We start from the raw sequence: 14,987 nt of genomic DNA on the forward strand, positions 1-14,987 counted from the left end.
AGAGAAAGAAAGAGAAAGAAAGATAGAAAGAAAGAAGAAGAAATGTTGGAAGATGTTGGGAATGTAGGTGGATGGGTGAAAGGGTGGCTGAATATTTGGACGGGGTTGAACGGGGGTGAGGAGTTAGTGGGAGTGGTCGAGAAGAGGATTCATTTTTCCTTTATGCGGATTAGTGTCATATTCACGGTCCACCGAAGAAGGCACACTTCGAGAAAGTGCACGATAAGTCTTGTCGTCGTTCCAGCAAGACGAGGACGAGAACGAGGACGAGGACGAGGACGAAGACGAAGACGACGCCATGGTTCCTTGATTAATGACCATTTCATATTTCCTACTGAACCTCGTGGAAACCACCACCGATGTGATTCATTCGGCAAACATCTCGAGGAAATATTTATTACGATCATTACGATCTTTAAAGAATATATCATCTAATTCCCCCCACGCCGCATGAATAAAAGATTAATCCTCGTAAAAAGATTCCCGGCGTACTTTCTCCTCGTATTATCCAAATTTTCTCTCTCTCTCTCTCTCTCTCTCTCTCTCTTTCTTTCTCTCTCTCGTTTTGCCATAATCTTATCATTTTTTTCTTCTTTTTCCTCCCTTTTTTATTTTCGTTCTCCTTCTTCCTCTTCTTCTTCTCCTTCTTTTTCAATCTCTACTACTATCTCTTTCGAACAGTTTTTCTCCTCTCTATTATTTTTATTTCTTTTTTTTTTAGTTATAAATATATATATATATATAAAGAGAAGAAGAAATAAGTACAAGTAATTGTTAGAAACGACGAGGAATAAATTCGATCGTTATTTATTCCTATATTACATATTATGACACAAGATATCTCTTCGTTATATCGTCTTTCTAACAAATGTCCGATCATTATATCCTTTTATCATCTCTATTCTAATGTAATATATATATATATATATATATATATATATATATATATATTTTATACGTACGTACTTACTTACACACGTGCTTACGTACTTTCTCTATCGTATTCGTTACCGCAGTACGAATAACTATCATTTCCAAAAATAAAAAAAAAGCGAAGAGAAAGAAAAAGAAAGAAAAAAAGAAAGAAAGAAAGAAGGAAGGAAAGAAAGAATGAAAGGAAAGAAAGAATGAAAGGAAAGGAAAACGAAAAAAGAAAAATTGCAGGAAGATAGCAATCACATAATTACTGTCATTCAACGTGATTACTCGTTTTTTTGCTCTCTCTCTCTCTCTCTCTCTCTCTCTCTCTCTCTTTCTTTCTCACATATATTTATCTACATACATACGTACGTACATATATACATAGATATACACATATATATACATACATGCATATATATATATATAAAATACGAATTAGTTTCGAATTCACGTTGGTATAAAAAAAAACACAAAGAAAATAAAGAAGACAAAAAAAAGAAAGAAAAGAGGAAAAAAGGAAATGAACAAGAGAAGGATAGAAAATCAGAAGAATACGTGAATAGTAGTTCCCTCTTTCCTTTATTTTTCCAATACTCCGTGAACTCGCTTATTCAAATACACAAATCGATTACTACACATGGCAATTTTCGTTCTATATTTTTTCTCCCCCTTTCTCTCTCTCTCTCTCTCTCTCTCTCTCTCTCTCTCTCTCTCCCTCTTTCTCTTTCTATTTTTTTCTCTTTCGCTATTTTAACGCAGCCGAGCATCAACAACGAAGCTCCACTCGTTTCAGCTTACACGTGTGCACGTTAAAACAAAGAAACTTTAAAAGCGTGTTTGCACACAGAGTAACCCCCCTCAACCCTCATCCCATTCCACCCCTACCACTCTACTTCTTCCTATGCTCACTTCGATGAATTATTCAGTCATTATTCCAGCGAGATTTACTTCCCCTACCCTCTTATTTTTACCGCAGCCACCACCATTGCCACTACTACTACCACCACCATCACCACTAGCACTATATCATCACCACTATTACTTCTAATACTACTACTACCACTACTACTACTACTACTACTATTACTACTACTATTACTACTACTACTACTACTACTACTACTACTACTGCTGCTGCTGCTGCTGCTGCTGCTGCTGCTGCTACTACTACTGCTATTACTATTATTATTTCTAACCCCGGATTAAAGATCTTATATTATCGTTGTGTCAAAAAATATTTTTTTGACGATGAATACTTTATATGAACCTAACCAATAGAAAATTTGTACGAGTAGAAATAGTATTAATATTAAAGACTGAACGTTAACATTCTCTGTCTCTCTTTTCTCTGTCTCTCTTTTCTCTCTCTCTCTCTCTCTCTCTCTCTCTCTCTCTCTCTCTCTCTTTCTCTTTAATTGTCCCTAATTAACCTTAAGTAAAAACGAGGAAATCGATATAAAGCGGAAAATTAAAATGGTGGTACGAGGCACCTCGATGAAAAGGAAAACAGAAGGCACGTAGATTCCAGTTCACGATTCGTGAAGAATTTTTATCGTGGCATAATTTCGGTACTTGCGTGTTCCACTCTCTGGTTTCTATGTTGCTGCTCTTTCTAGACAGTTATAGTAATAGTGGTGATAGTAATGGTAGTAGTAGTAATAGTAATAGCAGTAGTGATGATAGTAGTAGTAGTAGCAGTAGTAGTAATAGTAGTAGTAGTGGTTTCCTCGTTACGACTCTTCTTCCAAGTTTCACGAAGGTACTCTTTACAGGGCTGGCTAACGTTCTAACTTCCCCTCTCTCTCTCTCTCTCTCTCTCTCTCTCTCTCTCTCTCTCTCTCTCATACTTTCAGTGGTTATAACTTTTAGCAGAAAGCACGATTCGAAACTCATCCCTCTCGACGTTCAACGTTTCTCTCGCTTATCCCACAGGTTCACATAAATCTCGGTGCCGGTGAGAGCGAGATGGCCAGTGCTCGTGGATTGACGCTGAACGACCTTAGTTGGCACGAGGTCAACCTTACCAGGCGCGAGGCTAACATCACTCTGCAAATCGACGTTATACACACGACGAGATCCCTTCTACCAGGACGTTTTTTCGAGCTGAATATACACTATGGGGTCTTTATCGGCGGACGGGGCGACTTTAACGAGCTATTTCTAGGTAAGACGTGATACCAAAGGCTATCTCATACAAGGAAATTGTCTTTCAGCTACGTGACTTTCTTCTACCATTCGATTTGATCTTATTGCAACTAGGATAGGCCTGGAAAACTAAAAGAGAAAGAAAGAAAAAAGAAAAAGAAAGAAGAAAAATTACCTTTGCTGATATTTCTTTCTATTTCTCTCTTTCTCTTTTTCTCTTTTTCTTTCTTTCATTCTCTCTTTTATTCTTTTATTCTTTCTCTCTATCTATCTATCGTTTTCTTACTTGTCGAATGATGTATTATCCCTTCGTGAAAGGATATACATCAACTTATTTTCTGTTACAATCTATGCCGTTCGATTAACCACCGATCGGATCCACCCCGTTAATTCCAGGATAAACTGTTCGGTCATTTCAACCGAAAACGTTGCTGGATTATCGCCTTTACTGCGCATTTCGAACGCAATAGATAATTAACTTTTAAGGTGAGACCGAACTGGATTTGTAAAAACGTAATGTTTTGTTATTTATTATTTTCATGATTATGAATGAAATAACAATGAATAATAACGACAGCGATGGCAATGATCGAAATTTTGTGAACGACACGTTTGTTTTTTTTTCTTTTCTTTTTTTTTTAATAATATTTTTTATATTACTTCTGAATAACCGATAACGATATATTGCAATTTTAAATGATTACAGACGAATAATTAAAAACGTCGAATTCATATATTAAAACACCAATGAGAAAACTTTGAATTTTTTTTTATTAACGATGGTTTTTAACGAAAATAACAAAAATAATAAAAATAACTATTATTATTATTATTGACATATCCTGACAAATCGAACATTCTCTCGATGCTTATGACATTTTTTATCATATATCCCTTTTAGATAACACATATCCAATAATATCGAGAAATAATATACGTAGTTGTAAATGATTCGACGGATAAAAAAAATTTGATCTGATATAATTTTGTTTGGAAATAACGAAATTATATTGTTTTATTAAACGAGATTAATCCTTGAACGAAAATATACATACATATAATATGGAAAAAATAATAATCTTTTTTAATTTCAAGATTGAAAATAATATTATCTTTTCTTCTTCGTAGTAAGTATAAATATCGTAGTAAGATATCGAAATAAATGTGAAACAAATGATAGTCTTTGTGTTGCGGAATCGTCCTCCGGGTCAGATTTTCACGAGGGTGCACCGCGAAAGGATTAAATAACGAAGCGCCGTGGGCAAGAGTTACGTAATCTCGCACGCGAACGAGACGCAATTCAAACATTTGCCTTTGTTTCTATTGCGGCGTTATACCGTGAGGTATACCACAAGGATTTTCACCTCGTACAGGATCACACTCGATCCAGGTTCGAACTTCAGTTAATCGCGTTTGTACGCCCTGAAACAATTTGCATTCTATATTTCAAGTCTCTGTATATCTTTTCTATTTTCAATATTCAGTGGATACTATCGTCGAATTGATTATTAGAATTCTAATAACGATCGAAGTTCCAGTTATAAAATTATAAGTTATTCGTGCATTCGTTCATCTTTTATTCGTTATCATATTTTATATGAATAAATGTTTCAAGACGTATACACGCAATGAAACGATTTGCATTCTATCTTTTAAAACTCTATATATTTTCTATTTTCAATATTCAATAGATATTATCGTTGAATTGATTATTAGAATTCTAATAACGATCGAATGATATCAAGTTCCAATTATAAAATTATAAGTTATTCGTACATTCGTTCGTCTTTCATTCATTATCATTCATTATTTTATACGAATGTGTGTTAATAGTATGATTGTCATTACCATCGATATTACTTATTATTCATTTTTATTATTATTATTATTTTTTTTTTTTTTTTGATAACTAAATCGTGATTTATGAAGAAACTCATTGTTAATAACCGGGCTCTATTCGATCAAAATTTAATCATTGACACTAACACTGTTATATCGTATTGCTTTAGGTGTCTTTTAAATAACTTGTTTAATAAAATACCAATTAATACTTTCTTAAATCAGATTTTCTTTGTAAATTAACATAGAAATTCTTTACGTAATACTTCAAGTATATCGCTAATTATATTTAAAGTCGAGACGCCATAATGAAAGTCGACGAATGCGTTATACTGTATAATATAATTTCAATTTATCCACGATAGATCAATCCATTATATTATCAGAATGAAACACAGAATGAAGCTTTTCAATGTCAATTTTTTCCTTTTTATCTTCTTTCTATCCTTTAAAAGGAAGCAATGAAACTGTTACAATGTCCCGATAAATCGATCATGAATATGCGATTTAATCGAATACAATGACATTGTACGTGAATAGATAAATGAAAAATCTGATCGTTCAAAGCAGAGCGAACAAAAATTCGTTTAACTATTATAACTTGCGCTATTCTCTTGGCTTCATGAAAAAAAAAGGAGAAAAAATACACGAATCTAATTTGTCTTTCGAGATAATTTCGTGGTAGCTACGTCGATTACACGAGGGAGTCGTACAACAACACGTTCACGATCCTTTTGTATTTTCATAAAGCCGTGTGAACGTCCACCGAGGTCGCAAACTATAAATCGAGCGTAAAGCGAATCGTGCAACTCAAATTTATGTAAGTACGTAGTTATGTACGTACATATGTATGTATGTAAATACATATGTACCTTAAGAAACAATAATAATGCTTTACCGAGATGTAACTTTATACAATATATATTTTTTTAAATTGTCTTTTCCATTTTATTCAAATAAAATTAAAATTCTAACGAGATTAAGATAAAAATTAAATTTCGTTATTTTTGAGATTTTTAAAATGGTATATATAATTTTTTGAGATTTTTAAAACGGTATATATAAATTATGATGATAAGGACTATCAAAATTGATATAATCAATAATTTATATATATACCTATATAAAAGAAAATAATATTGCTTATTTATGAAACAAATATTCACTTAGGTACATTTATTCGCAAAAGTGACTACATAAAATTTATACCATAGGGCCTTAACTTGCTTAAAGTAATTTCATTTTTGGAAAAGATACCATTTCTCTTCCCTATCATACTTCGCTTATAAAATTTTACATAAACGTCGGCATATTACCATATAACCATCAAATTTGTGTATATTAATATTTACATATATTATATTTACATTCAGTAATATTTAATAATTACAAAATGTCCTTTTCTTATATATATATATATATATATATATATATATATATATATATATATATATACATATATGCACAATTTATTTATCGCGAATCCTAATACGCTTTTAAAATACATTTAAATATAGATACAATTAAAAAATATCTTTTCGAAATTCATATATATATGACGAAACCATAGAGAGAAAAAAGACAAGAAAACGAAAAACAAGAAGAAAAAAGAAAGAAATAAACCCGATCAAACCAGATGGGAACCAACTCCCTCGGCAACACAATTACGTTTTCGTTTTGCTATACGTACTAGCAATAAATTCACCCTATCGCAAGATTGAACATTAATAGCCCGCTTCGTTCTTTCATGAATACACGACGACCGTGGTGTATCGTGGCTCGAGAATAATAATCATTTTTACAAGAACATATAAATGTGATGGGGGAAGGGCAAAGAGGGGGGAATAGGGAATAGCGGGAGTGAAAGAATGACGCGAAGGGCTGGCGTGGTGGGAGGGTGGGACAGGGGACAGGGGGGGAGAGAGAGAGAGAAAGGGACGTAACCAAGATAGAAACAAAATTCAGCGGACCGTTATATTCGAGTTGACGCAAACCAAATTGAATACAATCAGCGCAAACAGCATCCTGGTGGCTCCTCACCCCCCTTTTCTCTTTCTCTCTCTGTCTCTCTGTCTGTCTGTCTCTCTCTTACCCTTCCTTTAGCAACCCCCTCGGTACTCTCGAACAGGGAACTTCCCTCTTTCCGTTCTCGCGAACGAGTACGATGTGCCTGGCGACTAGCTCGAAATTCAATTTACATATTCATGACAATTCATTTGAACCCCATGCTACAACATGGCCTTCTTTCGGGGGTCTTATTAATTCCTGCCCGGGCCTTGCTAAATTCTCCGAGTGAAGAGAATAAAGAACAAGGACAAAAAATATTTATCTCTCTCTGTCTCTCTTTCATTCACTCATTCATTCTTTCTCTCTTTCATTCATTCATTCTCTCTCTCTCTCTCTCTCCATCTTTCTGTCTCTATCATTTTCTTCTTACCTCGCGAAAAATTCATTTTCGACTCCGACCACTCCCTTCCGACTTTACCTCTCCCACCCCTATCCACCCATCCACCCCCCTGAAACATGTAAATAAGCTCCGACGATTTTTTAATAACGCGCTCGACACACTTTCTACCCTCCTTGAAAACGACCGAAAGAAATTCTTAAATAAGATGATAGGCTTTTACTCAACGTTCATGATATTCATTCGCTATAGTTCGCGTCGCATTCGTTTTGAAAAAAAAAATAATCTCATATATTTTTTCTTCTCTCTCTCTCTCTCTCTCTCTCTCTCTCTCTCTCTCTCTCTCTTCCCCTTTCCATCCTCACTTTGACGCACCCTCGCTAATACTTTTATATCTTATAATTTATTTTTATACGTAAAGCTAATGATCCGTTCGTTCTCATATATATATACAAATATATATACATATATATATATATATATATATATATATATATATATGTGCGTATACGTATTTCATGAATTTTTTTTCATTTCATTTCATAGTTCATTCAATTATTTATTATCCAATTATAACACGTTAGAACAGAAATTGTAATCTAAGGTGATTTATAAACTAATTATAAAGCGTTGAAATATTAATGATATTTGGAAGACTAAATGTATAGTTCGTAAATGCATACCGTTAGGTTAAAGTTTGATGTGAATATTATGACAATGAAAGGAATTAGCTTATTGTACTTATCTTTATCGTTATACAAAAGAGAAAAAAAAAAGGAAAACATTTATTTGAGTTTAAAACTCGACCTATTAAACAATTTTGGTATAACAAACAAAAAAAGAAAGAAAAAATTAAACATTTATAAACAATTAGTTCTAAATTTTAGTCGTAAATTTAGTAATATATTTTTTAAAAGTATTTTTTAATTATATACATTTTCATTAAATTTAATTTCTTTTACGATTCATTTTTTCATTCGTAAAAAAGGAATATCGCACAAAATCGATCGTACATTTCCATTCAAAATTTATTAATTTCATTAAAGCATTAAACGACGTAAGAAATAAAAATATTTTTAATGATTTCTTTATTATTTTAGTATATAGAAAACTAAATCTCTGTACTTTCTAATTCTCTTATACTATCAATCACAAAAATTTATTTAAACTTGTTACTGGACCTGTTAAGAAAATAAAAAACGAATATTATTTATCTGCATCAAAAGAAAATATATAAAAAAAATTAGTATCATAATTAAAATTAGATACTAATGAAACTTCATAAATCTAAGTAATACTAATGACGGTCTATTTATTTCTTCGCATTAGGAAACATTCAGAAGATTAAGTGCAAACAGTTATAGTACATGTTATGCTCTTCGCTTGAACGTTTAAACGAAAAAGTAGTGAAGAGAATTGAACGTATTCTCTTTCTCTCTCTCTCTCTTTCTCTCTTTCTTTCTTTCTCTCAGTCTCTCTACCTTTTAACCCCCCCGCAGCCATTCGTTATAACTCAAAAACGTTTCCCGATAATTTCTCGCATATGAACGTATTATACACGATCGTGCATATTCGTGCGGTTTAAATTCTTCGCTTTCGGGGACACTCGAGAATCTATTTATGCACTCGGTACGCTTTAACACTGTACTAGATACGCCTCGACGATGGTAAGGAAATTTTCAAAGTACATCCTTCTTTATCGTAAAGTCAGCTGTTTTTACTCTCGAGAGTAAAAACGCGAACGTTCGGTTCGGTTTAAAAGGAAAAGAAAAAAGAAAGAAAAAAAAGAGAGAAATACGATAATAATAAATAAATAAATAAATAAATAATAAATAATATATTCATCAACAAATACAAATTTTTCTATAAATATTCTCGAAAATCTATCGATTCTCTTGACCCCAACCGAGTTTTCTTAAGTATTCCTTACGAAATCTATCGGGGTATTTTTTACTTCATATTTTTCATGTCAGGAAAAAGATTTCCCTCATTATTTTATATACCGAAGTTGTCGAAGGGGGAAGAGAAAAGAAGAAAGAAAAGAAAAAAAAAGAGAATTTTTTCTTCGATCAAGAGAATCACGTTGGTGAATTTTTTTTTATTCTTTTCTTCTTTTTCAGATTTTTCATAAATATAAGACGCGAGGCGAAGAAGAAAAGGAAATGAAACCGAAAAAAAAAAGATAGAGAAAAGAAGATATATATATATATATAAAAAAAAATCCAACATTCTACGAGAAATCGTCCAATAGAGCTCGTACATACGTACGTATGTACATATAATATATATATATATATATATATATATATATATATATATATATATAGTATGTATGTGTACATACATTCTCAATATTATGTAGTAGCTTCGTGGGTCGTAGGGAACGAAATGCTTGGCATAGATTTTGCTTAACGGAAGCACCACCAGATACGGGCAAATATTCGAGGCTTATGACGCAGATATATTTGATAAAAGAGAAATCGATAAAAATATGCGCGTACCTTAGGGGTTATACCGGCATCATCGACTTCTTCTTATCGACGTCTCACAATGAAAATTCCCTAGATGCACGAATATTTCTACGCACACTTTTACATGAGAACTTGCGAAAACGTAAAATGCTACTCGCGATTGTATTAACGTTATAAACGATCCTTCATGCATTCCGTAAAAATTCCTTCCTAAAGTGAACAGGATTTTCATAGTCAATAAAAAGAAGGTGAGATAAAAAAGAAAACGAGAGAAAGAGAGAGAAAGAGATATGTATGAGTGTGTGTGTGTATATATATATATATATATATATAGTTGAAGTATAGTATCGAAATAAAATATACTTTCTATAAATTAAGCAAAAAGTTTACATTTTTAACAATGTCTCCTTTTTCTTTTCAATTTTCTTTTTTTTTTTATTTTTCTTTTCTTTTTCATTTTCTTCGAGGTTCAACACGTTTATATCATTCGATTAATGTTTTCGTATAAAATAAAATATCGTAATAATCGATATCGATTTAAAATAAACATCGATGACTTTAAAATTATTTATATTGAAGGAGACAATTATTTCTTTCGATCATTTTAATTTATTAGAGAGTTACTTTATTATTTTAATTTATTAGAGAGACAACTATTAGAGAGAGATTCTGTTAGTTTCGTTTATTTAATTTAAGTGAAAACGTACATACATATATATATACATACAAGTAAATGTCAAGACAGAAAAGGTATGGGTGATATTGTAAAAGACATATTTGACGATAGACAGAGAAAATAGAGAAACAATGAGAAAAGATGCTGACTCAAGGAAAACTCTTTGTATTATCGCGTTGACGTTTTGTCGGAAAATATTTCGACGATTTTGCCAGACTCATGTAAACGTTCCTATCCGTCGTATCGACTTGTGTGTATACATATACACATATATATACATACATATATATATACATGTACGTATATATGTGTGTACGCAAGAGTATAATATATAAGGGTATCGTCTTACAAGCATCGACATGTTGTAGCATCAAATTAATCCTATGTAACATAACTCGATCGTCATCTACGACAATAAACAAGCCATCAACATATTAAATAATGTCACGATATAAATTATCATTTATATATCTAAGAAAAATTATTCTCACTGTATGATAACTCGTTACTCTAAAACCTTTGTTTCTCTTTCATTTTAGTTACATATTTCGTGTAATTTGTTTTGCTCTTTTATTTTTGTTACTCAAAAATATCATAAATTAAAAAGAAGTAAAAGAAGAAAAATGAATGTTTCTATCTTCGAATATTTATCCGATATGAATTTCGTTCGACTCAAAAATCAAAGATTTATTATATAGAAAAAAATAAAGAATAATAACAATAATAATAATAATAATAATAATAATAATAATAATAATAATAATAATAATAATAATCGAAATCAGAGAAAAGACGAAAAGAAGCTTCTTCCTTTTCTTTCTTTTTTATCTTTATATCTTCTTTCTTTTCTTTCTCTTTCCCTCTTTCCAATAATAAAAACGTACGAACGGATGGAAGAACGAACGAACGAACGAATGAATGAACGACCGAACGAACGAACGAACGAAGCTTCAACCGTTTTATGAAGGATCGGGTTAGTTCTTTGTATGGATATCGCGTGGCGATATTGCGCATGCATAAAGTGGAACTTAGTTAGCATTCGTTTATGTAAAACGCTCATCCAATGGCCTCCGATACTTATCCGGGCCCGAACGAAAAAGCCGAATTAGTTGGCTTTCCCCCTGCCCCTCGATGAAATCACTTAAAAACTTGTGCCGAAGTAGATAGGATGGATCAAAAAAAAAAAAGAAAAGAAAAGAAACAGAAAAAAGAGAAGAAATAAAGAAAGAAAAAAAGGAAAACGTAAAAAAAAGAAGAAGGGGAAAAATGAAGAGAGAAAAAAGGAGAAAAGACAAGAGAGAGAGAGAGAGAGGTAGAAGAAGTGAGAAGAGAAAGAGAATAAAGGGAGAAAGAAAATTAAAAATGTTAATTCCCTTGGAAGGTTGCCTGCCGATGCGATGAGAGGATTACCGAAGCGTAACAGAGAGTTCGAAAGGAAAAGAAATCTCTGTCGCGACCTCGAACGTCCTCTTCTGGAAGTTTCAACGACGATAAGCCGATTTTAGAAGCCGGTCAATTTGAACTGCAAATTGGGTCGTTCCTAGATCGACGTCACACATTCGCACTTAAAACGTTGAACGTCAAGGATAATTACGGTGTCGAAAGAAAGAGAATGAGAGAGAGAGAGAGAGAGAGAGAGAGAGAGAGAGAGAGAGAGAACAAGTGGAACGACAACTATTCGCAAGTTTGACTTCGTAAAGTTTGACTTTGAGTCCTTCCATCGACGAAGGCAATTTAAATCGCTAGCTAGACCTAGATCTAAAGCTAAAGAGTTAGAGATCTAAAGATGGCTAACTTTCTAACTAACTCAAAAATCGTCGTAGAAATTCTTTAACTCGGTCAAGTAATACGCTATTCTAAAACGTTTCCCTTCGCTCGACGAAAGATAGCGGTTAGATCGTCTTATGTAAGACGTTAAAGAAAATCCATTAACAGTAACAACGCGGCTCCTACCGAACTCTTGGACAACTCGTAATTTTCTTTACGCTTATGCGCACCTATCCTCTATCCAGGAACTTAAACTTGCAAGACTTCCAAAAAGAACTTCTTTTAAAAGTCGATGTACTTATCTATCTCATCCTCTTTCCCCTTTTTCTCTTTCTCTCTCTTTCGCTATTTTTTTTAAACTTTTTATTTATATATTGTACGATATATATAATATTTAAATATTTTTTTTAAGGAGGGAGAAGGAAGAGAATATTTGTAATAAAAAAATATAGGCCAAGAATATATATATATATATATCTCTCTCTCTTTCTCGTTCTTAAACTTCATTTATACACTTCTTCTTCTTTTTTCTTTCCTCTTTTTTTCCTCCTTTTTTTTGTTACTTTTATATCAGATTACATCGTATGTAATATGTAAACACTCTATCGCAACGTGTTTAATACATTAAAGTCGGTCAAGGGACTTTCTCTGTCTCTTTTAAAGTTCATTTATGTACTTTTTTTCCTTGTTTAACTCCTACGTTATATCATATCATATATGTATCTTTCTTTTCTTTTTTTTTTTTTCTTTTCTTTGCAGTTTTTAATAGATAAAAGTCGGGTCAAGGATCTTTCTCTGTCCCTTTTAAAGTTCATTTACGTACTATTTATACTTCTACGTTAAATTACACCATGTGCATGTGTATATAATAAAAATTTGTTTACAACTTTTAATAGAAAAAACAAAAAAATTTGTCACGCGAATCTTCTTGTTCTTTTTCTTTTAAAATTCATCTACGTACTCTTTCTTTCACTCTTACATTACATCGTAACTATCAAGTACTTAGATATTAATAAGAAAAAGAAAGTTGTTAAAAGATTTATCACTTTTTTTTCTAAGTCAAAAAAAGAGAGAAAGAGGGAGAGAAAAAAATTCGTTTTCTTAGAGATATGCATTTAATGTTAAAATTAAGATTTTATTTATTCGTTTTACAGGACACACCGATTATTTACGTGGTTGTATGGCTGATATAATCTACAATGGTGCAAGAGTAATAGAATACGCTAGATCTAGAAGAGGCCAATCCGATGCAACTGCAGTAACGTGGGGATGTTCACCGGAATTCGACGCCACATGGAACACGGAAGTAAGCTTCGTCGAGGATGGTGCCTTCACGGCGATTCCACGAGCTATACCACGTTCCGGATCAAGGTAAGTACTATTATATTATTTTTTTGTTCATTTTTTCCATCTTTTACCATTTTTCAAACGGATGATTCCATAAAATCTCTATAAAAAATATACAAATTTCTTATAACCACGCTAAATTGTTCAAAAAGAAATGCATAATCCAATGTTTCTCAAAGCAAAATTTACAAAAAGAAAAGAAAAAGAAAAAAATGTGAAAGAAAGAAAATCAGGTTGACTAAATAAATATTATTATTACAAGAGAATACATTGTAAAGAAAGGATATAATATACAAAATAATCTTTAATTTCTTACTTATGTCATTTCATATTTATTTTCCAACTTAATGATACTCGATAAAGAAACGAAAAGAAAATTTCTTAGGGTTTCGAGTTTCCAAATAATTCTGCATAGACAACGAGTACATATCTTATATTCAAATTCTTTTTGTTGAATCAAAAGTACTTTTGTATTTTTACAAAATTTCTATTAAAGAAATATACAAATTTCATATTACAATATTAAGTCATTAAAAGAGAATTCGAAAAAAGAAAAAAGAAAGAAAAAAAGAAAGAATAAAAAGAAATAAGTGAACGTAGGAAATTCCTTTGTGACATTCATTCGTTAATATTAAACTTAAAAAATATTTTCAATAATCCTGAAACTTTATTACATATATGTATATATATATAAAATCTAAACGAAACGAAAAATTATACTTTAATCAAAAATCATTGAGAACCGAATCACTTGTCTAGACGAGCGTATAGAAGAAAAAAAAAGTCCAATATTAAACCCACGAATAGAGAAAGACGACAACATGGAGTTTCCCTTTGACGTATAAAATCACGCCCTTTTAAAGTTAGAAGCTATCGCTTAACCTTCGCTCGCTCTTCAAAACCTTTATCCTCTTTACCACTTCAACAGAACATTTAACTCCTTCTTCTTCTTCCTCTTCTACTTCTTCTTCTTCTTCTTCCTCCTTCTCTTTTTTTTTTTACCTTTTTATTTTCTCCTTTTTTTTCTTACTTCACCGAAAGCATATCAACGTGTACCTCTTCGAAAAGTATTTTAATTCGAGACGTATTTTGCGAGAAAAGAGAAAGGGAGAACCGTAAAATGCGATTTAAAAAAAGAGAGAGAGAGAGAGAGAGAGAAAGAAAGAAAAAAAAGGAAAAAGAAGAAAAAAAAGGAGAGAAAGAAAGAAACAAAGAAAGAAAGGGAAAAAATAGGGGGACTTCGTCGTTAGCTTGTAAAAGATTCGTGCAAAGGAAGAGTGTCACCGACTAAAGCAAATGCTTTCTTTATAACGAGGGATCCAGCTACGGTGCTATGCTATTTTCTATCTCTCTTTCTTTCTCTTATCTATGCACGTGCATGCATACATACATTTTTCCTTTTTTTCTTCTTTCTTCT

The 14,987-nt window shown here is 32.0% G+C and overlaps 1 protein-coding gene across 12 annotated transcripts in view; it reads left to right on the forward strand.

Moving 5' to 3' along the window:
• The window catches only part of LOC127067761 (chondroitin sulfate proteoglycan 4), an 81,845-nt gene that overhangs the window by 33,886 nt on the left and 32,972 nt on the right, over positions 1-14,987 (forward strand). For all 12 annotated transcript variants that reach the window (XM_051003084.1, XM_051003076.1, XM_051003078.1 and 9 more), the window contains 2 exons: positions 2,854-3,085; positions 13,378-13,594. In XM_051003084.1, the coding sequence (XP_050859041.1) occupies positions 2,854-3,085; positions 13,378-13,594 (449 nt within the window). The remainder of the gene's footprint in view (positions 1-2,853; positions 3,086-13,377; positions 13,595-14,987) is intronic.

This window comes from Vespula vulgaris, chromosome 11 (assembly GCF_905475345.1).
Source record: "Vespula vulgaris chromosome 11, iyVesVulg1.1, whole genome shotgun sequence".
Lineage (NCBI taxonomy): Eukaryota > Metazoa > Arthropoda > Insecta > Hymenoptera > Vespidae > Vespula > Vespula vulgaris.